The sequence below is a fragment of the Daldinia childiae genome (assembly GCF_008694065.1).
Source record: "Daldinia childiae strain JS-1345 chromosome Unknown Scaffold1, whole genome shotgun sequence".
NCBI classification, from domain to species: domain Eukaryota; kingdom Fungi; phylum Ascomycota; class Sordariomycetes; order Xylariales; family Hypoxylaceae; genus Daldinia; species Daldinia childiae.
In genome coordinates this window covers 1,155,643-1,180,822 of record NW_022984642.1, presented here as the reverse complement: position 1 = coordinate 1,180,822, position 25,180 = coordinate 1,155,643, and the positions used below count along the sequence as shown (strand labels likewise).

General features: G+C 46.5%; 7 protein-coding genes across 7 annotated transcripts; 4 read left to right on the top strand and 3 right to left on the bottom strand.

Moving 5' to 3' along the window:
• Window positions 1-358: 358 nt before the first annotated feature.
• On the bottom strand, window positions 359-3,121 carry GL218_00292 (Aminopeptidase 2, mitochondrial; the record flags this gene model as incomplete). Its single annotated transcript, XM_033576705.1, has 2 exons — window positions 359-977; window positions 1,077-3,121. 2 exons carry the CDS (start codon window positions 3,119-3,121, stop codon window positions 359-361), a joined length of 2,664 nt encoding a protein of 887 aa, XP_033441753.1.
• A 1,747-nt stretch (window positions 3,122-4,868) lies between these two features.
• GL218_00291 (Anaphase-promoting complex subunit 10) lies at window positions 4,869-5,941 on the top strand (the record flags this gene model as incomplete). Its single annotated transcript, XM_033576704.1, has 2 exons — window positions 4,869-5,329; window positions 5,383-5,941. 2 exons carry the CDS (start codon window positions 4,869-4,871, stop codon window positions 5,939-5,941), a joined length of 1,020 nt encoding a protein of 339 aa, XP_033441749.1.
• Window positions 5,942-6,541: 600 nt separating this feature from the next.
• Window positions 6,542-7,459, top strand: GL218_00290 (uncharacterized protein; the record flags this gene model as incomplete). The annotated part of the gene is made up of 1 exon (XM_033576703.1): window positions 6,542-7,459. The coding sequence occupies one exon, from the start codon at window positions 6,542-6,544 to the stop codon at window positions 7,457-7,459; it is 918 nt and encodes a 305-aa protein (XP_033441750.1).
• Window positions 7,460-11,723: 4,264 nt separating this feature from the next.
• On the bottom strand, window positions 11,724-13,038 carry GL218_00289 (Chorismate synthase; the record flags this gene model as incomplete). The annotated part of the gene is made up of 2 exons (XM_033576702.1): window positions 11,724-12,948; window positions 13,004-13,038. 2 exons carry the CDS (start codon window positions 13,036-13,038, stop codon window positions 11,724-11,726), a joined length of 1,260 nt encoding a protein of 419 aa, XP_033442288.1.
• Window positions 13,039-14,195: 1,157 nt separating this feature from the next.
• GL218_00288 (putative lipoate-protein ligase A) lies at window positions 14,196-15,536 on the top strand (the record flags this gene model as incomplete). The annotated part of the gene is made up of 2 exons (XM_033576701.1): window positions 14,196-15,086; window positions 15,252-15,536. The coding sequence occupies 2 exons, from the start codon at window positions 14,196-14,198 to the stop codon at window positions 15,534-15,536; spliced, it is 1,176 nt and encodes a 391-aa protein (XP_033442287.1).
• A 206-nt stretch (window positions 15,537-15,742) lies between these two features.
• On the bottom strand, window positions 15,743-18,973 carry GL218_00287 (Vacuolar protein sorting-associated protein 11 like protein; the record flags this gene model as incomplete). The annotated part of the gene is made up of 7 exons (XM_033576700.1): window positions 15,743-17,068; window positions 17,116-17,451; window positions 17,497-17,730; window positions 17,781-18,422; window positions 18,477-18,596; window positions 18,649-18,900; window positions 18,959-18,973. 7 exons carry the CDS (start codon window positions 18,971-18,973, stop codon window positions 15,743-15,745), a joined length of 2,925 nt encoding a protein of 974 aa, XP_033441835.1.
• Window positions 18,974-23,585: 4,612 nt separating this feature from the next.
• GL218_00286 (uncharacterized protein) lies at window positions 23,586-24,815 on the top strand (the record flags this gene model as incomplete). The annotated part of the gene is made up of 1 exon (XM_033576699.1): window positions 23,586-24,815. One exon carries the CDS (start codon window positions 23,586-23,588, stop codon window positions 24,813-24,815), a length of 1,230 nt encoding a protein of 409 aa, XP_033442289.1.
• Window positions 24,816-25,180: the final 365 nt, after the last annotated feature.

The window sequence follows — 25,180 nt, the reverse complement described above, 5'->3', positions numbered from 1 at the left end:
ATTACTCATTCCCTGTAGAAGGAGGTTGAGTGTGAAGACTAATTAGGGCGGACACGATTTTTTAAATTCTCCCTCCCAAAGGAAAATGTAGTTTACAATTAGGTACTAGTAAGACTGAGTTTGATGATGAGCTGTCATGTTGCACAACTGGTACTACGAAAATCTCAACTCTCTAGGTTAGGATCAATATGGAGTTGCACAATATGATGTGTTAATTTTTATTTACTATTCTTTTGCATGAATTATAGCTTTGATTTATGATTGGTCTCATCTCATATAGTGTTTAATGCTGCAACTCATGGAGGGGGTTTCATGGGTTTCATAGATATATCAACAACACCTTGGACAAAGATTCTCTCTACTGGAGATAACCATTGGCGCTTAACCACTCCTTGATGACCTGAGCATCTCTCTCGCGGTAGGCGGCTCGGCCACGGATGGAGTCCTTGACCTGCTCCAAGGTTCGGTCAAAGGCGCTTGTGTCCTTGTCTTTGAAAAAGGTATCAATTTCGTCGATGTACCTGGCATCAGTGAACTTCGAAAGTGTGAGCTTGACGAAGCGGTCAAGAACGACCGGATTCGCCATCTTGGTCGTTAACTTCTCCCAATTGTCCTGGATGTACTTCCACTGGATTGGACGGGCAACTGAGTTGGTCGCCAAGGTGCTACCAATGGTATGCATGTCACCTGAAGGTACTGATTCGGACGGAGGGGCTGGTGGGGATAGGTCGCTGTTGAAGGGTAGGACGCTGCTAGAAATGAGGTCGGGGTCACGGACGTGGCCTAGTGATGCAAGGCAGACTAATTTTCCATCAAAAGATGCCCCGGTGAACCACTCTTTCTTGAGAGCCTTCACTGCCTTTGCTGGGTCGGTCTTCACACCAGCACGGTAGACTACGGTCCTCAAGTTCGGGTGGGGTAGAGGGGTTCCCTTATCGGCCCAAGCCTCGAATAATGATTTGGCCTTTTCGACGACTCTGAACCATTTATTAGCAGGTGAAACGGAGTATATGAAACATAGCGTAGTCTTAATCACAAGGAAACGAGGTATGCGATCTTGTAACAGGGCAACTTACTGTGGATGGCCGTTTGCTGCGGCGCTAAGCAAAAGTCTCTTTCGCAGCAAACTCCTGAGATAGTCTTCGCCTTCTGGAAAATCCCAACCAATCTCCTCTACTGCGTTGTTAACAAGCTTTAGAGTGAACTGCTCAAGGCCGCGCTTGATAGCCTCATCGTCGCCAAAAATAGTCTTAACTAGCCCGAGGGAGTCTAGAACTTGAGCCCAGACAAGCTGATTCGTCTCGCCACTAAAACCTTCGACGAAAGAGAGAAGAGCAGGTGTGGTACCGTAGCCGGAGAAGGCCAAGTCAGCCGCAGAGCCAATAATGGAGATCTTGTCCTCGTTACTCAAGCGATCAAGCTGTTTACTAAGCTTCGCAAGACGAGCTGGAGGGTAGTTTGTTCGGTAGAAACCGGTGGCGTTGCTATTAATCTTATAGAAGTTGTCGTCGATATCCCGGATTGTCGTACTCTTCTCAGTGAGGGCCAAGTTCTGAATGTCCTGCTGCCCTACCTTACCTTGCAAGGAGAGCGGTACCCACCATATGGTTTGATCCTCTTCCGGTTTCACGTCGCCTGTTGATAGATACCGGTTCTGCTTAATCGAGATCTGTCCAGGCTCCTCAGCAACAGTCAATACGGGATGACCAATCTTCTCTATCCAGTTACCCATAAGACCAGTGATATCAGCTCCAGAGGCCTCAGCCAGCGCCTCCCAGAGGTATTCAGATTTGGCATTACCGTAAGCATGCTTTTTTAGATACGCCCCGACTCCTTGAAGGAAAGTCTTCTCTCCAAGATGATTGACCAACATTCGTAAAGTAGAACATCCTTTGAGGTAGCTAATGGAATCAAAGACCTGGTTTACATCTAGAGCATCTCTGACTGGGACGTGAACAGGGTGAGATGCGCGCATTCCATCAAGCTGGAACGCTGATTCCATTCCCTCGTTGACAAACTGAGCCCAGACTTGCCAGTCAGGGTGGAATTCGTTGACGGCGTACCATCCCGCCCAAGTAGCAAATGACTCGTTCAACCAAAGCTCGTCCCACCAGTCCATAGTGACCAAGTTGCCGAACCATTGGTGGGCTAGTTCGTGAGCGACGACGTATGCGACACGATTCTTGAATCTAGCGTCCGAGGTCTTCTCGTCGAAAAGGACGGCCGTCGTACGGTAAGTAACCAAACCCCAGTTCTCCATCGCTCCGTGCGTAAACTCGTGGACGGCAAGCAAGTCAGACTTTGGTAGGGGATAATCGATACCAAAGCTCTCCGAGAATAAGTCAATAGTTTTAGGCGCATGTTCCAAAGCGAATCGACCTTGCTCCTTAAGTCCCCGGGTGGTGTACACACGCACGGGGATTTGCTTTCCATTGTATCGTCGCTCGGTATGTGCTTCGACGTACTCGAAATCGCCAATGGCCCAGGCAAGAAGATATGTGCTCATGACAGGAGTCCGTTCGAAGGAAACCACTACGAGGCCATCTTTGGCTTTCGAAGTGTTTTTAACGGGCATGTTGGACAAGGCAACCTGATCTTCGGGGATTTCGATTTGAAAGTCGAAAGTTGCCTTTAGCCGAGGCTCGTCAAAGCAAGGGAAAGCCCGGCGGGCATCGCAGGCCTCGAATTGTGTGCTTAGCATGTAATGAAAGGTATCGTCTCTAGGTACTGAGGCCGCAGCGGGAACTGTAGGCTGGTACTTGCTCCGATAGAAGCCCGCCATATCGTTATTCAGGATTCCCTGGAACGTGATATGGAGAGTAGCCTTTTGAGAGGCAGGAACCTCTTCAGCAAAGACGAGGGTTGCACGCTGCTTCTTTTCGTCATAGTTGAAAGTAGTAGTCTCAAGGGACTGAGAGGACTTGGTGTGGTCGACTGTGATTTTGGCAGTGTGTAGCTTGAGCTCAATAGAGTTGATGACTATTTCCTTGACAGGTTCCGTGATCGAGACTTGAATATCCACTGCTCCTTGGAAAGACCAGTCGTCGAACTTCAAGGAGGATATAGAGAGATCATAATGGGAGGGGACGACGGTAGAGGGAAGAATGTCTCGGTCTGCCATGATGGACGAAGGTATAAGGGCTGAACAACAGACTTGGGATGACGAAGAAAAAGACCTGCTTTTTGGTAGATGTGTTGGTATATTTATATGTAGAGGGGCAACCCCACGTTGCAAGTAGACAGGATAATTGGGAGAGTTGTTGTGGGGCCTAGATCTGGGTTGAGAATGATGTTGCGAATCAAGAGCTGTTAAAGCGACAGATTTGGCAGGTGTTGAAGAAGAGAATGACCGGTAGGGCGCGAGTGTCAGATGACCCCTGCCTAATGGCTTAAAAAAGCAATCAGCTCGTATGACAGATATTGACGAGATAGATGAAGATGAGTTGCAATATTGTCGTGTTGAATTTTTGAGGAGAGATGTTGTAGAAATGATAGAAGGTCTTAAGGAAGGTCTTAAGTTAGAGCAACTAGAGCGAACCACGCTGCTGCCCCTCAGCAATTCTCTAGTGTTTGTAGCACAAAAGTTTCGGGGAACCCCAAGTCGGTACGATCGCCCAATGACATCAGCCGAAGTAAATGCCATTTTTTTCAAGTACTTCTAACTATAAAGTTTCATACATGGCACTATATTTTATTATGTACTGGTCCGATATTAGCGGTTAACATACAAGTAGTGGACCCACATGCTATAAAATATGTATATACATTATGTATGTACCTATATTTATATACATACATAGCATAAAGTAGGATTAGAGGGGATTGATGGATGAGAAACAGCATTGAAGTAGGAAAGACTTTACTTACCTACGATTTAAAACATCTCATACATTCCAAATGATGTACCGAATTAAAAGTATTAACTCAATGACATATGTTGTATATCTTACAGTACGAGCACTGTATCTACCTGTGATCGTCCCTTTCGATACTCGGTGGTGGCTCAAGGTGAAGCAGGTTAATGGGTATGGGTGAATAAACCAGGTGGGAAAAAAGAAAGAAAAAACTGATAGCTTCATAACCTAGATAAAAACTAGGTTAAGAGCTATACATGCTCGTATAAGGTAGGTAATGAATAACTAAATTAATTGATAGCAGTAGTCCTTGTGTCTTACACATAAGTAATAGGAACTTAAAATAGAAGGCCAGAAGTGGTGTAAAAGGCGTGATTTGATAAGACTTTAAAAGCTCGTTAGATAAATATAGTATATAAATGTATATCCTATGTATGATATATAATTATTAGCAATAGAAAACAGCGCTAGTCGTAAACCGAACCTACTTAATACCTTCGTACCTAAGTATATAAAAACATCAATACGTCAATAATTTCATGTCGCCAAATTCACATTCTATAGAACCCTATTCATGAAAACCAATTTGAAAGAATAAGGGATTGTTCATTAACCTTAGATGAACTTGTGGATTTTATTATCTGTTTAATAATGGAACCTCAAGACATTGGTAGCAGCGGTGGCACTTCTAGAAACCCTGCCAGCATCCGTCAACAGCAAGAAGAGTTTCGACGGCGTTTGATGCGACCAGACCGCGTTTCCCGGGCATCACCAGGTTACCCCGGAGACCCGAGCCGCGCCGGGGCTGCCGAGACAACCGGCCTATATTCTGCCTTAAATGGTGGTGCAAGGCGTGACTTGCAATGGACAATGGACTTACAGACACCTCAAGGTCAGCTTGAATTTCACGTTTAATTTTTGCTTTTTTTTTTTTTTTTTCATTTATTATTTCTCCTTTCACTATTTTCTATTTTCTATCCGCTCCTCACCCTTAGGGTCCATTCCATATACACCATGGATATTCCAGGTTTCGGAAGAGACCGTTCAGCTTCATCCCCAGGTGGACATGGCCTATCACAGCCGACAGTGACCCAGAATGAGCTATGGCGCGTACTACTTCGGATTCGCAATGAGGCCGCTATTGAAGAAGACCAAAGAAGCAATGCATCTTCTCATATCTTGTCAATTTCATCACCTTACAATTTTGCAGCTCCTACCGAAGAAGACACCGAGCATTTTGAGGAAGATGAAGGCGAAGACGACCAGGGTCATGATATCGAGGGCCTTGAGGGGGACGAGATAGATCAAGAAGAATTGGACGAAGATGATGAAGGCCACGACGAAGATGCCGCATTTGACGCGTCCCTAGTCGGTTTAAAGGAAATCAGCAACCTAGCTAGTTTTACGGTCAGCAGCTATAAACCCGGCTGTGGCGTCAAGGAACTTCGGGATGACGATGTCAACCAATTTTGGCAGTAAGCATTCACCTGCTTCTGCACGCTAATTCCATTAACGTAATATTACCTAGGTCCGATGGGCTACAACCTCATCGATTAAATATTCATTTCATCAAGCGCGTAGAGATACGCAAGTTTAGACTCTACCTAGATTATGAGCTCGATGAGAGTTATACGCCTACTAAGCTCCAAATTACGGCCGGCTTTAGCCCCAACATGAACATTCCGTACACCATAATGGAATTTAATCAGCCTAAAGGCTGGGTTGACGTACCCATCAATGGAGCTGGTGGCGGACATGATGGCAACTCACTATGCTGCTGGTTTATTCGAGTGACCGTCCTCGAAAATCACCAGAACGGAAAGGATACGCACATGCGCGGAGTGGAAGTCTATGCCTTGGACGATAGCGCAGATACTGCGGAGAACAATCCTGTGGAGGATATGGTCGAAGCAATCGACGACTACCGCGATAGAATGGCGGCAATGAACATCCACGACCACGACGAAGAGGCGATATCAAAGCTCGCTGCAGATAAGCGAGATCGAAAAGCCAAGTCCAAGAAGTATACTCCCGGAGATGGCGGATTGAGTATCCCCGACTTCATGAGAGAACCGGAAATTCGTTAAAAGTATCTAGCGGGCGAGCTGTGTTTAACAGGGCCGCATATTGAAGCACTAAGGCGTTCTGGAATACTGGTTGATCACTTACGATACCCTATAGCTACCTACATAGGTTACTTATTTCATTAAAAGGAAAGCATGCGTCTCACACTACGAGATTAATTAAATCATGTCGAGATAACCTACCCCTAGGTACATAGTCTTATTATAAAGCATATGTACAAGTTATTCATGTTGATTATAATATTTATTCAACAATGGCGCCGTCAATACATTGTCTTTCGAGTCTAGGTCTGATAGGGGGGCAAGTCCCGACAGAACCCTTGTTCTCAGGTACCTAGGTAGATAGGTACCCACTTAAGACGGGATTACCCGCATACCACGATTTCGGAACCTCCCCTCGTCTCCACTTTTCTCATCCCACCTCTTATCAACTCTTTCACTACCCTCACATTCAACATCGCTATATGAATCGTTGTTGCCCAGAATTCTATTATGTTATATATCTCTCTCATATAGCGTTAGTAACATCTAACCCTGCTTTAGTCTTATATATACACCCTTTAGACAAATGTAATAGAAATGTCATTAATAGACAACTCTCCAATGGCTCGACTACCATCAAATCTCGTTTCCGTCTTCACCCAAGCTCTCAAGAGCTACCAGATATCCAATGCGACTTTCCGCGTATTATGTTCTTTAACTCATTCCTCCCTATCCTCTACGCCAGCCGAAGCACCATCTCTTCACCCACCTCAAACCCCTCCCAAATCCCTTCTTGTTCTCGACTCCTCTTTCAACCCGCCTACTCTCGCACATCAACGTATGGCGCTATCCGCTCTTTCAGAACACGGACAGCCTAGTAATGACAGCACTTATAAATCGCGAGTCCTCCTCCTCCTCGCCATCAACAACGCCGACAAGGCGCCCAAGCCCGCCGCCTTCCCGCAACGGCTAGCCATGATGTACATCTTCGCGCAGGACCTACTGCGCTCAGCAGCAGCAGCAGCAGAAAAAAACCAGTGCGACGGTGTGGACATAGCAGTAACAACGGAGCCGTACTTCCACGCCAAGGCAAGCGCCATATCTACATCAGACTTCTACGCCCGAGAACCCAACGCGACGGAGCAAGTCTTCTTAACGGGCTTCGACACGCTCATCCGCATCTTCGACCCCAAGTACTATCCCGACGGGTCCATGGCTGGGTCTCTCGACCCGTTCTTCGCGCACTCGAAGCTGCGGGTGACGATGCGCACGGACGCGGAGTGGGGCGATGCTGCGGCGCAGAGGGCGTATGTGCGGGAGTTGCGGGAGGGGGGGCTGGAGCGCGTGGGTGGAAGGACGGGGTGGGCGGAGCGGATTGAGATGGTGGAGGGGAGGACGGAGGGCGAGGAGGTTGTTAGTAGTACGAAGGTGCGCGAGGCGGTGCTGAGGAGAGATTGGGAGGCGTTGGGGAGGCTGGTTAGTGAGGATGTTGCGGGGTGGATTCGGGAGGAGGGGTTGTATGCGGAGGGGAGTGTGTGATAGGGACGGGGAGGTGGAAGTTTACTCGTTGCTATTATACTAGAGGAGTCTGGACTAAGGTGTCGTTGACTGCATGGCTGGGATTAGAATAATGGCTTACGGCGTTCATCCATTGCACGTTTCGGCGGAATATTGGGGTGTATTATCAAGCATAGCAATATCAAGTTAAAATCATGGGCAAGGCTTGAATAGGGGTTTGGTAGAAATACAAAGGTAATGAGGGTAGGGAACTACAAATATATAGGCATGTCTATTAAGCTCTTGAGGATGCACCTAGGATCCGGAGTCCAGGTTACCAACTATTTTCGATACCAGTATGATCAAGTGTTGGCAACTAAAGAATCAGAAGAAGAATTATCACAGCGAGAATTAAGTGCTGTAAATATGTACCAGTACAATGTACTTCATTCCTCAGTGTTGTGCCAGCTGCCCGTTGCCAGGCAATATCGCGTACCCCGCCGTCGACTTAAATAGGCCCTTAGGCAACCACTCTTTCACCCCTGATCTGCGCTATCGAAACCAACATGGCCGTGGTGTAGTGGCAAGGAAGTAGGGATAGAAATAATTCCTCGAGGAGTTTTTCGAGGGGCTTAGGTTCGATTTCCATGAGAGGCGGCAAGAAGGCCAACTTGTTCTGGTCAATCGATTCGGGGTCGAGTCCTGAGTTCTAGCTTTTTTTGCTATTTTCTTTTTTTCTATTATTTTTTTTCTCTCTATTTTTTCTTTATGTTTACTTTCGTCGCAGACCTGATGACCCAAGTTATAATAAGGTTGTCACGTCAAACCCATCTTTTCTTCTTTAGAGCCACTATCAAGTAGTAATTTGGTGAATATTTCAAGTATTAGAGGTAAAATGTACGAGAGAAAAATCGAAAGTGCCTAGCCCGACTCAGGGGATTGTTCCACATTATTTACCCCTTAAACTCCACAGGATATATCATTAGAAGCTATTCATTCGATTCACTTGAAATATCTATACCAAATAGAGAAAGAATAAAGTCAGTTGCCATACTTAGGTAGTTAAGCTCGAGGCTTCCCGGAAGTTTCCTACTCGTCCGTTATCAGTACCTAGTCATAAGGATGACCCCAGAATCTCATCAAGGGATAGTGCGCCGCTCGACTACCGACTAGCTCATTAGTTAATGTAAGTGGTGAATAGTAGTGACTCCTTGCTTAGTTGATTGCTTGCGGGGGCTATTGGTCGACCAATGTTAGCAGCAAATGAGAACATGTTGTCTATCTATCGTATCCCATTCCAAGAGAACAAACTGATAGTGGCTTATGAAAATAGGATCAGTCGTTCCAATCAGATATTGTCGGCAGATACAGACGATATGGCTAGTTTCGTAAAGGATATCCGCAGCAGTAATTATTTACGAATGTCTATATAAAGAAAGCTGCTCAGAACGAGTTAAGAGAGAAGATTCCGTCTCCTATCAACACAATTCCAAAGGGCTTTCACCAAGAAACTCAACAATAGACTCGGACATAAACACATCCATCTACTTTCACACAGCTTCGATCTGTGTAGAGAGGTTCGCTCGCAATGCATTCCTCCACCTTCGTCTACTTCCTCGGCGCCATTGCCATCATGCCCCTAGCTCTCCTTACCAACGCCGGGCCGTCCAAGCCTCCCGCGCTTGCATCACGCCAGTACCAGAGCTACTGCTGTATTCCTGGCTGCCTGACGTGCGAAGTCAACGATTGTTTAAACCAACTATGCTACGGTGTCGTAAGTCTACAGCCCCTCCATATGTATTCAAGACGTCTAGACGAAGTGTATGTCTGTATCGTTGCTAACTTTCTCTATTCACAGTACAGCAGCTGTACGTAGAATAATTCGTGCCACTTATTTTCTAGCCCCTTTTAAGAAATCGTCGTTCTTGATCCGGGTGACCGATGAATTACTGCTTCTCAAAATCTGCTCAGGCACTTTCCGTCTTATTATGCTAATAATTGTTGCTGACTATCGCTACCATAGGTTGTGCCGAGGGCCGTCGCGAAGTAGGGGAGGATGGGGAGCTTCAGATCTTCAACCTCAACGGTGGAAAGATGGAGTTCGCAAAGTAGCTTGCATGGCGGGAGAATATGTCTAGTAATTCTAAAAGTCAGATAAAAGGGGGACCGAGAATGATTAGTTAAGAGAAAACCATAATATGTTTTATGCGTATAATAAATCCGATGGTCTCTGGTTTCCGTAAATCTATCTTGCTTCCTTGTAAAAATTTACCAATAAATGCCAGCTTAATTTTCACGGCGTTTTTTTCAGTTCGCCTGCGAGAAGTCGTTTATGTTGAACTCTATCTAGCCGTAGAGGCTTAAAATTCTTGCCAAGTCTACACGCAGGAATACTCTTATTAGTATAGTCTCCAGGCCGATACCATATATATAGCTCGGACACTTCTCCCATGTAACAGTAAGAAACTAGATATAGATCCAGGTAGTTCCCCCTTTATTTTATGAGAAGCTTCTCCTCATTTAATCATTATGAAGACCAAGTAGCCAAAACTGTCCTGAGACTATCCCATTTTGCCAATTATCCAAGAGCTCCCTTTTCTTTTCCTCACTTAACCCATTAATCCTACTGAAGTCTGAATCGTCCTCTGGCCAATATCCTGACCCTCCTGCAAGGTAAATATCGGTTATCTGCCAATAAGATGGCGAGTCATAGTGTTCCATCCAGTCATTCATAGACTTGCGCTGGAAGTATCGCGATTTATGATGTACCTCGTCGAATTTCTCCCGCATATCCATTCCGGGGACGTTGGCATAGTCCCATATGGTATACGCACAGTCCCAAAAGTTCCTTAAGTCCCGAGTGTCATCGCAGTAAGCATACTTCCCTACCAGAGCAGCGAGCCAAACGCGAAATGGGATCGAATTAGTCGAGTCGTACTTCCCGTCCAAAGGCCCAGTTAATTGATCCAGGTTTAGATCCGCGGCGGATGGACCTAGCGGTGTATCAAGATCTCTGATACCGAGATCTGGGACTATATATATATTAAAACCCTTGGGATGTTCGGCAGGAAATGAAGTTCTGCTTGTGTCCGGCGTGCGTGGAAAGTCGACCAAGTGGAGGAGGCGAATCTTTTCATCGTAGGTTTTTGCGCGAACTACGGAACTCAGAAATTCGAGGCCTTGAAGAAGCTTTCGAAGTTGGATTAGAGGTAAATGGTAGCTATAAGAGCACGACAATCGATTATAACAGAGATAAACTCACAAACCATCGTATTTCGGGATCTCCTATATCTTCATCGCTGGTGCATACATATTGGTGCTGGCTCCATGCTACATCATGTACAGCAAGCTCTTCCATAGCTAGGGAATGACAGAGAGGATTAGACCAGGTTTCTCACAAGTGTCGCTTATGGAACTCACCCTCAGTAACCTTACGCTCTAAGTAGGAATAAACACATAAAAATTGTTCATTAACCCATGGGGAGAAGGCTACGGTTAATATACTCCAGGAACTAAAGAAGGATTCCCAGTTGGGCTCTAGGCGAGAAGTTGAGTGATCTGACCGAGATACCCAGGTACATAGGATTTGGTACCGCAGAAATGCTCTATTCAAACGGAAGCTCTCTTGCGGTGTAATGTTCGAAGAACGGCGGCCTAGTCCTAACCTATCAGCGAGAATAGGGGTCACTTCATCTGCTAGGCTTTGTGCTAGCGAGTCGGAAACTGCATATTGTCTACTTATAAATGCGTAATCCGACAGCGAGAAATCGACGAGGGATGCGGCGTTAGTTTCCTTTACGTTTCTCTGTAAGTGTTCTAGCAGGTCATCGAGATCATCATCATAGGGGATCTTAGTGAGCTCTAGAAGCGTTATAAGGAAAGGGAGAATATCAGAAGGGATCTGGTTTGCAACCAAGTTAGCGACAATAGTACGCGGAATTTCGTAGAATGCATCGCGGAAGATACGATGGCTTAAGATAGTAAGGTATAGCTGTTGGACTGAGCTTGTCTGTTCAAGAATGGCGGCGACGATATGTAGGGGAAGTTTGAAGAGAGGACATGTCTCGGGTATTGATGTTGTGGATGCCATAACCACATTGGTGGCGTCTCGGCAAAGGATATATTTGTTATTTTGCAGAGAGTATGTTATGTAAAGAGATAACCCCCGCCGATTAACTTAAGTGGCGTTTATTATGTTCTATGATTGGAAAGAACTTGAAAAAGAAAAACAACCAAAAAATGACGAATCATATTATTTTATCCCGCTATATTTTTTGTAATCCGGTTTTTATCTATCCCCAAACTTTTATTTCGTATCCATAGAAACACCATTATCCGCGGGCGGTACCGTCTGTTTCAGAGGCGGAAGATGTCTCCTAGCCTCGTGTCGTCCCATCTGCTGCATCAGCGCATCCATAACTACTAGCGCCGCCATGGCCTCAACGATAGGCACCGCCCTAGGAACTACGCAAGGGTCATGTCTCCCCTTAGCTTCTAGCACGCCTTCAGACTCACCGTCGTAAGTAGCTGTAGTCTGTGCCTGGCTGATGGTGGCAGGCGGCTTGAAAGCGACTCGGAAGTAGATGGGCGCTCCATTTGAGATACCGCCCTGAACGCCTCCAGAGTTGTTCGTCTTAGTTGTAAGTTTAGGTTTAGGCGTTCCAGCCCGTCCGGCACCCGTGTCTGGGCTGGCAGGAGTTTCCGGTGCCCTAATAAAGGGGTCATTATGGATAGATCCCGGTACCTCGCAACCGCCGAAACCGGAGCCGATCTCAAAGCCTTTAGTCGCTGGTATACTGAGCATAGCATGTCCAAGCTTTGCCTCTATTTTGTCGAAGCACGGTTCTCCCAACCCACTTGGAACGTTCTTAATAACACATGTCACCGTTCCGCCGATGCTGTCGTTGCGTTCTTTGAATGCGGCTATATAATCTGCCATCTTTTGCGAAGACTGTTCATCCGGGCATCTTACGGGTAAGAACTTGTCGACTGTTTCGCGGTCGATATTCTGGATTAGCTCCATGAATGCGGGATTTTGACTGGGGGTCGGATATTCGGGTGTGGGCGGGAACATATGAACGGCGCCAACAGACGTAACGAAAGCGGTAATCTCAACGCCGTAAGCAAGCTTAAGATACTTTTCAGCAATGGCTCCAGCTGCCACTCTACCAATTGTCTCACGAGCTGAGCTTCTTCCACCACCACTGCTCGCTTTAACACCGTACTTCTCGAGGTAAGTCCAATCGGCATGACTGGGTCGCGGGTAAAGATCCATTGTCTTATTTCCATAATCCTTAGGTCTTTGATCTTCATTGAGGACCACCAGGCCAATCGGAGTTCCTAGTGTAATACCGAACTCGGTACCGGATTGTATGGCTACTCGATCTTTCTCGTTCCGGGGAGTTGTGATACTGCTCTGACCCGGGCGGCGACGGTTCATCTGAGGTTGAATATCGTCCTCGGTAAGTTCCATGCCTGGGGGGCAACCATCAACGATACATCCTACCGAACGACAATGAGATTCGCCGTAGCTATAAAAGATATGTTAGAGACATGCTGTGAGGTCAATTGGGTGGTAAAACTAACGTAGTTACCCGAAAGAAATCTCCAAAGGTCGACATCTTGTGATGCTTAAAAAGTAGGCGATGGCTCGGTAAGAGTTAACTATTTAAACTAATCAATTGGTGGATTAGGATATGATATGAGTCCTCTTATGAGTTTCCTAGTAGGTTCGCTTTATTGATCCTCTGGGACTGCGTCTTGGTCCCTTTAAAGCGATAGGAGGCTTTGTTCGTTTGAGTCAAAGAGCAAACGGATCAAGGACACGATTTAATTTTCGAGGTCTTACGATGGTGGGGGTTCTACATTCTCCGATTTAAGCCCCGCGATTGTTATCGATAAAGTCCCTGCTTCTAAAAATTTAATATGGGGTAACACAAGAAGCTGCAGGGTCCCGGGATGACAGGGGGTTGTATGTACATAACTTCGTCATATGCACGACTGTCTAGGTAGTGTCAATATCAAATCTCATCTTATCATTAATGAGTCTACACCTCATCCCAAAGCTATCCTAGAACCTCAGCCCAAAGTCTAACCCGATTTGGCAAAAGCTAAGACCTTGGATCCGAAGGTTTGATTGGTTACAACTGACAGGGTCCCCGCTTTGGGGTGAGCTTTACGTCAGGTGACTTTGGGGTGAACTTTAGTGTCTCATTAAAATATAAGCCTAAATGCCCTGTAATTACAGCGCATTACAATCACTAAGTCCCTTATATTATAGCGCTTGACATTTAGGTAAGTTTTAGTAAATAAAATTCAATCAATTAAATATATGCCTTTACCTATTCCTTATTTTTACTTGATTTATTTTAATTAATTAAAAATCAATTATTAATTAATATATAATCGATTAATAATTAATTAATAATTGATTTTTAATTAATTAAAATAAAATTATTTATATTTCATTAAATATTATAATAATGCATAAAAGTATATATTTGTATAAATATAATGTTAATGAAATGGTAGTCGAGTTTTGGGTGCGCTAGTACTATTGGGGTGAAAACAGGTCCACACTTGCTTGATTGGGTTAGACTTTGGGCTGAGGTTCTGGGATAGCTTTGGGATGAGGTGCGCCCTCATCATTAATTCAACTAAAAATCTCACCACTCATAATATTAAACAAGATGAAATAAAATAAAATGAGACAAAATAGTAGAAGATAAGATGAAGTGAAAAGTAGCTTCAGCATCTTTCCCCAATCCCGACCTTCCGTATGGCTCTCCGACGCTATTTTCTCAACCCTTTCAGCAGGCCGCGTATAAGACCCTATATCCCATTATCCTCACGCCGTCTCTTCAGCGCGGAAGCCGTCTCACATCCCGCCAACCGAGTCCAAGTGTACATATCACGGGCGACAGACCCTTATCTCAACCTGTCCATTGAGCACTTCTTACTGCAGAAGTCGCCTCCGGAGTCCGTCGTCTTATTTCTCTACACAAACCGTCCCTGTATTGTCGTCGGCCGCAATCAGAATCCATGGGTCGAGGTTAATCTGGGACTTCTTGGTCCGGGGAAGAGTAATGTCGTTGACGAGAACGACGATAGTGAAGGCCCAGTGCTTCTCGTGCGCCGGCGCTCCGGGGGTGGTACCGTCTTCCATGACTCGGGCAATGTGAACTATAGCGTAATCTGCCCGCCGGCCGCATTTGATCGGAACAAACATGCCTTCATGGTTGTGCAAGCGCTGCACTCTCTCGGTGTGTCCGGATCCCGTGTCAATGAGCGGCACGATATAGTGTTAGACGTTCCCGGGCAGACACAGACACAACCGCAAACGTTCAAGATTTCGGGCTCGGCTTACAAGCTGACACGCCTACGCTCTCTTCACCATGGCACGTGCCTCCTACAGTCGCCCAACCTACCGCTTGTAGGGCCGCTCCTACGTTCCCCCGCAGCCCCCTTTATTAAAGCGCGAGGTGTTGAAAGCGTGCGTAGCCCAATCCGCAACGTAGGGGTACAGGATACGACCACTTTCGAGGAGGCCGTCGTCGCTGAGTTCGGCGCTATGTACGGGAACGTTGATCCCGAGATTATTTGGGTATCGGACGCCGAGGAAGCTTTGAATGACGTTCAAGCTATCGCAAAAGGATATGCTGAGCTCAAGGTATGTCTTTATTTTCCACCGAAATCTTCTTTATATCTGGAGAGTAAAAGTGAAAGAAAAGGGGTCCTATTAGAAATTATGAATCGTCTCACCCCTCCCCCCCTGGTGTCTAAATATAAAAGTCAACGAATAAGAAATTAATAACCCCCCTAACTCTCAAAACAGTCCCTAGATTGGATATACACACAAACACCACAATTTACCTTCTCCACGCACCCAACCGAAGATGACCCTCGTCCCAGGCCATCTTTACCAGACAACCTCCCCCCAGATTTTCGCGCAGCAATGACAGTACGCCACGGACAGATCACCGAGGTCTCCGGACAAGACCTACCAGCGTCTCTTGAATCGGCGTATCTCCACCAAATCACCGACTGGCAGACCAAAGTCGACAACGAGCAAGTTGGGAAGTGGCTCAACAACTTATTCGGGGTTATAGACAAAAACTAAATTTACGATTCCCTATAGAGGGGATATCATATAACCTAGCTACACAGCAAGTCCTGTATATAAGGTATATTATACCGATGCATATAAACATGTATATAGAAAAGCGCCCGGCACACATAGACGCGATACCCCAGCTTCTTAGGATATAATCTTTAAACGCACATACAAGCATACACAAACTTGACTCAATTCAATCGATCACAACGCTACTCCGCCGTTCCAGCACCCATTACCCCCTGCCCAAACCACTGCGCAACAGTCTTAAACCGATCATCACCCTTCTCCAGCGCGTCACGGAACAAGTCATGCCTATCCGCGCGCTCGCCCTGGCTGCGCTTCATGGCGCGCACCGCTGCGTTGTTCGCTGCGCACACGGGGCACTCGACGTCGCCGCCGTCGTCGCCCTGCTGCTTGAGGCAGCGCTGGTGGAAGCTATGCTTGCACAGGAAGTGTACGGCCGGCAACTCGAGGGGCCCGCCGCACCCGGGGCACCGCTGCGCCTGGAACACGGCCGGCTTGGTCCCGAGCTCCGCCATCTCGGCCCGCTTGGCCTCCGTCTCCTTGCGGAACGAGTTGATCTGCCGCCTGTTAGACGCGATCTCGCGGCGTTCACGCGAGATCGTTTCTCGCAGGTATGGCTTGATCATGCCCATGGTCGCGACGGCGTTGGTGCCTAGCGTCTGGATGACTTGTAGGGGCGCCATCAGGCCGTCGTGATCGATCTTATTGAGTACGTTGGCTAGCTCTTCTGGTCCGGCTTCCTCTAAGATCCGTCTGTCTGACGTGAAGTAGGCTAGTGCCGCGGGATAAAGTTGCGGTTCTTCAGCTCCGTACTTGCGGAGGGCTTTGATAGCACCCCGTGTATCCTTCGCGGAAGTATAGGAGCGGAAGATGTCGAACAATAAACCGGACTGCTCCTTGACTAGAGTTGTGCCGTCTCGGAAGTCTGAGAGGTGGGATAGTAGCAGAACGTTCGAGTTCTCGATGGGTACTTCACGCCCTTCGATGAGCTTCTTCGCCTTAAGCTCCCATTCTTCCCTCTGCATTCCTTTCCGCTCGCTTGCTTTATGGAGATACATCTCAAATAGAGTTGTATAGATATCTACTTTGTCTGATTCCTTGAGAGAATCATCCTTAAGGCAGGCTTCGAGGAAGACGATAAACTCGTCTGAGTGGTCGATAAAAGACGAAAATGCGGTTCTAGGAGGGGGTGGGGTATACTTTTGCTCAGTGTTCGTTTCGTTATCTATCACAGCGCCTGCGTCGCTAACAGTTGCTTGCGATCCCTGCCCAGTAGGTGTAGGGACTGCGGATGTGTTCATGTAGGGGAGCGGAAGTAGGCTAGTTAGGTTCTGTACGGCTATTGCGGCTCCAGCTGCTAATCCTCCACTTGAAATTGTTTGTGTTTCTTCTGGTACTGGATGAACCTTAGGCTTATATGTTCCTGTATAGTAGTCGATAAAGAGGTCAGTAGTATCGCTCGGGCAGTTCTCTAGGAGTACTCTAGCGTATTTCATTAATGATGGGTATGCCTATTCAATATTAGCACCCGAGTAATATCAAACACTAATTCACGTACCGTTTCAGCATCTAGATGCCATATAAAATCAAGTGCTTCGGCATAATTCTTGGAGTCCTCAATGAGGATATCCACTACAAGGTCGTTTTCGCCATGTTTGGTCGCAAGGTAAGCGGCCTGGTCAAAGTATCCACCTTGTCTACACATGTTTATGGCCGTGTCCAGGTCAAATTTCAAATCTCCCTCAGATTTGATAAATTTCTCTAGCTTCTCGACGTCCTTCAACTTGGCATAGCAGTTTAGTAACAATGTTGTATGGTCCGCTGTAGCTTTGTGATGCTCGTGAAGCTCTTCGAGATATTCGATCAGGTTATGTATTCTTTGTGTGTCGAGGAACTATTTCTGTCAGAGAAATTCTAGAGTTTCAAGATGAAAACTTACCTTTCGGATGACTTGTGAAGGCTCAGTGTTATCAATTGCCTTGATGTACTGAGACATCGCGCTATCATAGTCTCCTTTCTGATATAGATGGTCACCGTATTTCCGGTATATGACATTTTGCTGTTGCGGTTCCATGCCAGACTTCTGCGCAAGATTAATAGCAAGCGGGAATAGGTTTCGTTGGTATAATAAGTCGAGCCTCTGCTGTAATGACTTCTCATGATAGCGGGTAACCTGGTCTTGATGAGTATATGCTCGATCGAATAAAGGTCAGTATGCCTCACCTTTCCATCTTGAGTTAAAATGAACAGATCTCCCCATATTTTAAAAATAGCCTTAACTTCAGAAATAAGAGATTCGGAATGTGCGACTATTTGAAGCATCGGGTCCACCATTGTGAACCTAGCAGCGTTGAAGAGGGCCTCTGCATTTGATCCTCCAAAACGCCTCCCTATACTATCAGAGGCTCCGCTGCTAGAAACCGGGGGCGGCGAAACAAGGGCGACATAGTCTTGAAAAGTTGAGACTAGGCTCGTGGTTCCATCGTTGGCAAAGCAAAGCCCCCTCCCCTCTGATGTGTAATAGTATACCGCATCTTCCCGGACTACGATGATATCTCCGGTTTTGTTATTTGATGTCATACAACCGGCGGCGCACCCGGCATCCTCAATCGTCCTCGGCGGTTGCCCTTGTCCTTTACCAGATATAACTAGCTTTAAGAGCTTGGACGTCGTCGCGACAAATAGTGTTGTGAGCTTTGGATCGGCTACAAACTCGACTCCTGTGATTGGTTCCTCCGACTCGTAAACGATTCGTTGTTTTGTGCCTCGATCGTGTATCAGGTCGCCTCGTATTACTGTGACTGAACCGTTTGCAAATCCTACGGCGAGCTGCGAGAGGTCATCGAGAGCGGTAAATGACGATATCTATAATATTTAGTTAGATTACGAATCCACATATTAATTTCCAACTGTGCTCACAGGAAACTGCTTTCGCCCATTGTTTATGTTCAATGTACTCAAACAAGTAGGCAGGCCTGTCTTCTTGACGGGTTTATCCAGTGCCCAGACTTTCAGTACAGGTTCATTACTCAAATCCTCCTATTTATTATTAGTTCCATTCAAAATTGTAGGACTATGCCATATGCCTTACAGAGACTGTAACTAGCAGGCTCGTTCCCTCGACCTGGCGCATATGGGTAATACGACCGGTGTCGTGTGCCTGGAAGCTCCGGACGATCTTCCAACTGGGCCCAATAATGCGCACATAGCCGTCATCGCTCCCGAAGAATAAACTATCGGATCCGGAGCATACGCTTGATACCTCGTTGTTCTCAAAGAATGAACGTGTTTCGTCGTCGCCGAGCTTAATCTGGTTTACTTCGAAGAAGTCGAATGCTTTCCACTTGGGGCAGGTTAGTTGAATAGAATAAGGGAGAATAGTTCATAGACTGATAACTCACCAGAAGCAAAGCCATAATGGGTGCTCAAATGCTTGCGACAATCAACTGGGCGGCATTAATTCTGGTTTGCTCATCCTTGCTCGAAAGTTGGTGATACTTAAATTGTCTAACAGCTGGGAACGTCACCGCGAAGCTCCAAGATGGGAGCTGCTTTATCGATACTTTATCGATACTTGGGTACCGATGTACATACCTTAGCGCCTCGATACATGGGTACGTACACTAGGTACATTGTATGTGCACATTGGTACTTGAAATTTGAAGATTCAAGGTGTGGCGGTGCTTGAATCACTTTAATCTACCTAGGTACCTAGGTATAAGTGCACGTTGGATGTTAGGTATAATTATGTCTAACATTAACATAGAATCTCTTGGGTATCTCTATCTATAACATATATGTCAAAAAGACTCTTCCGAATATGTCACCTAATTATACAAACCCTTATCCACTAGCCATACTTGCTTTCCACTTCCTAAACCGTTCCCCAAACCCGCCCGTAGGCTTCTCTATATCTACCGCACTCGTGGGGATTCTACTTAAATCTACCAGCGGCACCATTGATGGTCGTCCATGGGCACATTGGAAAGGTAGAGTACAATCTGCCAACCGCCTTACCAAATCGACACATTCCTCATGAGAAAGAGCATCGTTGAACATAATAGAGCTCCGACACGCTCGAGAGTTGATCATTTCTATAATGCCGTTGGGGCACCCGTGAAACCGAGCCAGCCAGTGTAGACTAGCAGAACCATCACTAGCTCCCTGGGTCTCCCCCCTCGTCCTTCGCTGAGAAGAACTGTGTCCGTATTCGTCGAGCTTCCATGTCTCTTTCCTTAGTAACTCGATAAGCAGTCGGGGCTCTGAGCGACATCTTTCAGCTATGCTAGGTGGTAGGCCGAGAACTTGAAGCTTGTGTTTTTCCTTGTTGTCAAGCTTTGATTTTAGCACTGAAGTGACCTGAAACACGACTCCCCAATGTTTGAAGTACTCGGCAGACTGCTTAAGTTGATGACCGTCTCGAAGAGAAACATCAAATACGATGGGCTTCTCTAGAAGCTCAGCCTGTGCATGAATCAACTGCTGGGGCTGTCCTGTGACCGCATCTTCGGTATCTTCTACAATCATGAAGTAATCCTTCATAAGGGATTCGACCCGACACCGCTCATCTGCAGCATGCTGATCAATCATGACAAGCAATGAGGTGTCACCACTTTTTCCCATACCTAGATCAGGAGGCGATGAAGGTAAAGGGATTTTAACAAGTATAAACTTCCGATCTACCTGCGATATTACAGCAGCATTCCGTAGACTATCTTTAGACAGGCGGCCTTCCATACTATGAGAAGTAGTTTGTAAGGGTTCCAACGATCTAGAGTTACATCCATGGCAACAATCCTCTGTCGCCTTTGATGCTAAAGCTAATGCTTTTTCTTCATCGAAAGCAACTGGAATCGGTGGCTCATGTAACTTGAAAACCGGATTGTCCCAGGATGATAAGAGATCACACAGCCACTCGCTTCTTAAATCGCTAGTAACTGGCTTGGTGTTTGTACGAAGCTTCTTTCTTGAAGACAGGTGATGGACCTCATTCAGTACGCCAGGTCCCCCATTTCCAGGTCTTAGGGGCCGAATCACTGAGCCAGTGCGGGTATCGACGACGAAGGTATCCTTGGTGGCTGGATTGGTCCACAGAATTTCTTTGCCTTCCCTTAACTGAGATTCTTCTTTGCCAATACTCTCTTCTTTAGGTGTAGGCTTCTGGCTACCTATAACGGGCGTATCCAATTCTACGTCGGGGAAAGGGATACGGACAAGCGTGCCATCCGAAGCAACTAATGGTGTGTCCGAAATATTATTGCCGTCTTCTAAGCGTGGACTGTGACTATGACCACATTCCATAGCAGATTGACCCAAAGTTTTGTCGTGTAAGTGTGCATACTGAGGCTGCCCTGATTTGATACGAGTCCAAGAATCGAACGGAGATGAAGGTCGCAACCCGGAATTTCTAGACGGGAGATTAAGACGAGTACTGGCCAAATCTTCTGTATATGATAGATGATTTATAGATGCCTTAGCCCTAGTTGCTCGAGATTCGACTTTTGGAGTGGTACTTCTAGACAATGACTGGTTGCGTAGGTTCTGAGAATTCGAGTGTTTAGATGATGTGATCCCACGAGGTCTAGAATACCTTGGGCGAAAGTGGTGCGCCTTAAGAAATTCGTAGATAACCGCCGATAGAACATCAATTATTGCTTTTATACTCTCGTGGCGTTCATCTAAGATCTCTTCCACGTCATATTGAACGTTCTGAGAGACTTGTCCAAGGGTAATTTTGATATAGAACATGGGCCATCGGTCTACCCCTTTTCTACCCCTGAGTTCCTGGTTTGTGTATCCATCTGGTTTGAATCGGCGGTCGTTGACTCTCCTATTTTGCTCACTCTCACTAAGGTTGTTACCCTCCTCTTCTACCCCGAAGCTCGAGTTCGTAAATAACCTATTAATTTCTTCATAGAGGACGTTTGGTCCATGGTCATTACAGACAGGTCGTACACCTATGCTAATAAACTGTATATGCCGAGAGGCTATGGGAACGAGCGATATTGCACCTACTATCGAGATTGCACCTGCTGATGCCTTAAGTGGCACCCATAGATCCCGAGAGCGATCATCGGATAGCTGGGCTTGGAACAATGTCCTCGAAACACGAGTGGTAAGGTTAAGGTCGTCATGCCTATTGTCTTGAGAACTCGAAAATTCTTCGGGGGTGCGGAGTGTAAGACTACGCCGATCTACGGAATCGCGAAGTGATATGGAGACCTGGCCTGGCCAAGCGAGTAGCAGCGCCACGAGGGCACGTTTAAGTGACTCCCAATCCTTGGCGTTGGCACCTTTTTCAGCATCGATCGCCCTCTGTTTAACTCTCACTGGCATAGACCCGAAGAGATCGCGAACAGTCGTCCGAGTCCCATGAGGAAAGTTTAACAACCTCTGTTCTGATAAGGAAGGGGTATGCCGTGCCAAGATTTCGGCGTTATGGATTTTAATTGAATTATGAGAGTGATAACCATGATGATGAGACGTTATTGCTAATAGCGATAATGCAGCTATAGAAGACAAGAAAACGCCGTTTCGACCATGAGTATCACTACGAGGGGGGAATTTAGACGTATAATGAAGTTTGCCGAGGCCACCAGTAGGCTTGAACTCTTCCGGAGGTATTCCTAAACCATTATCCTCGACGGAGCAATTGCCTCGAATATAGTCAATAGAAATTATGATTTTAGTAGCTTCTGCGTCGAGAGAATTATTTACCAAACCACAGACAACACTGTTAAGTGAGGTTATGGTGGTAGATGATTTGATCTGAGCAATGACATGCTCCGGCAACTGCTGGATAGACATTGCAGAGCACCGGTATTTTCCTCATCTCTCATCTTCGTAGTCAACTGGTGATATTCTTATATGAGAGATGAGAATGCGACCTTGTCCATCGAAATATTCAGAGCGAATATATAAATGTTAAGGTTAGGTTGCGTATTTTACAACAGCATCGTGTAAGTGAAGCGAAGTGAAATAAATAAAGTATAAAATAGAAGTAGCTGTGGCTAATGATGTTATGTTACCTGAATTAGGTAATGCTTTACCTGTAAGCACCCTTAGCATTTAGCGTGTAGGCAGATAGGTGGAGAAAGAAGCATCAGCCTCGAAAAATGGGGTTTAAAGCAAGGGGGAGATTTCTGGAAGGCTCATTTCGGAACGTTATAATTGGACAGCATTGTCGATAACAGATTTCGGAGACATACCTAAAACTAAAAACCCACCTGCATCCAACTTTCCAGCCATACAGCCATACAACCATTAAAATCCACATGTCCACAAATAATCCATTCCCCCGTCGCACCTCATCACTGATGATGGTGTCTTAAAAAGAACCATTCTACCATTATTTCCATCCCTACATACCCTAATACTGTCCTATTAGGTGAACAATCTTGTCACATTGGGCCGCATCACCCCCTATTACCACAACATCGGAGCCCAATACGTTAATACGTTTATACGTTAGCCTATTTCCGAAAGAACGGGCATTTCGATATCTCAATAAAAGCCGTCTCTCCATCTTTCCATCTCTCCGTCTCTCCACCCTCAAAATCCGGACGACAACAGACAACAAACAATAGACAGCAGACAGCAGCATAAGGTCTAGATCATTGTCGCATACCTGCCCAACTTTTCAACGACTTTGTGCGGGTCAAATATCATCAATTGGGAGTTATTGCGCCAACACGTCAGAGACTATACTGCATCTCTAATCGGAAAATCACCGCGTTACCTTTCATTTGGTCTTTTAATCCGGGGAAACGTGCACCAAATCAAACCTTGACCTAAGACTATTTACAGTTTAATCGCCACCTTGTAACTCTGTCTAGCCCCCAGATGGCCATGACTGAGACATCTCCTCTCCCTACTGGTAAGCACTCCCTCTTCTAAGGTTTCTCCAAGGCATATAGACATATATCTCATCTATTCTTTTATTCTATCTTTTCCCATCTCTTTAGCTCTTCTATATATTTAATTCCTTAAGTTATGACGCAGCATTGTATCTTTAACATGTTATTCATCATGACAGATCGTCAAGAACGCTCAGGTCGCAGAAGGCCTTTCACAACATGGGTCAAAAAGCTAGCCAACTTCAAGAATGCCGCTTCCTCCACTGAGAGCGGCCGACATAACCACTCGAAACGCGATGCCGTCCCCAAGAGTTCCAAGAAACGCCCCTCGAAGAATAACAACCCATACCCACAGTCTGGACGCATCGGTATCGCCATACCTACCCACCAGAGTGATCCATCCTTCTTGACCTCCCGTAGCGCCAGGATTTCTGATCCTTCTTTAGCCCCGGGAAGTCGTTCTTCTACACGAACATCTGCCGAAGAAGCCGCCCCTCCCACCGCCGGTGCCCCGTCTGTAGCACATACCGTGTGTACCGACTACGAAGCCACCCAATCTCTCCATGCTCCTTCGCATATGGCATCTTCGGTAGCAGGCACGAGCCGCACCGCCGGTGGAGGTCTCGACTCTCGAAAAGGAGGAGACAGTACTTTCTCTTCCCCTGCACCTTCTGTGCGGTCTCTAACGACTACTCTTACCACCATCCAGTCTCTGGGGCCAAATACCGCAGTCAACGGCCCGGCTCATGGAGGCCACTCATCCAACCAAGGCAACCAAGGCAATTACCAGACTATCCAATTTACTCAACCTTTTCCCACCAATTCTCCCGCCTCTGCGATTCCCCCGTATCTTGCACCTCATTCGAATCCTGGCTATCCGACCACCTACAACACAGCCACCGCAAACAACCTTCTCACAGACAACGCGTCGATCCTCACACTAGCTTCCTCCAGCAAGAGACGCCGTCGAAGGTCTATGGATACCGATGCGTCGGTACGTGCCCTCGCGCCATCTTCCCTCTGGGGAGGGAGCCGCGAATCCCTTCCGCTCAGTGTCCTCAGTGCCAATATCGACGGTAGCGGTGGTCGCGATATGTCAACCCCGGGTTTACACCAGTCGACCTCGCGGATTGCCGGGGCCAACGAACGTACGAGTATCTACTCTACAACTGGAATCACGCCCACTCTACCCGGCGAGCGTAACAGTTTTTATGCAAAGCAAAGCCTCGCCGGGGACGCCGCCAGCGTCCGTAGCGGCTTATTCAACCACAACCGTGCCGATAGCATCAGTGGAAGCGTTGGTGGCGTAAACAGCCCGCTTGCATCCCCGCGCGAGGCGGCGGAGAAGGGTGCCGTGGCTGAAGAGAAGGACGAGAACCTCGTGACGAAGGATAAAGAGTAGAAGATATAGGTTAAGAAGGTATCGAGGAGAGTGCATATCTTGATAACAAGCGAGCCCTTCGTAGTGTAGTGATTTGGAAGAAATTCATCTCAGTGTTCAGCAGGTTACTGGCAGATTAGGGTAGACGGGTATGATAACGTTTTTTGTTGCGAATGCGATGACGTCCCACGACACGATTTCGCGGTGGGTGAGGATGGTGGAGTTCCTGTATTTTTGTGTCATTTTCCTATTTTTTGCGTTTGGGGTGGCTTCTGGGCTATGGAAGACATGCAGGCAGGCATCGGTTGGGATTGATGGCGAAATTAGATACCCGTTTACTGTACTACAAGTTGAATTTAGAACAAGATTGCGATTGAATTACTCTT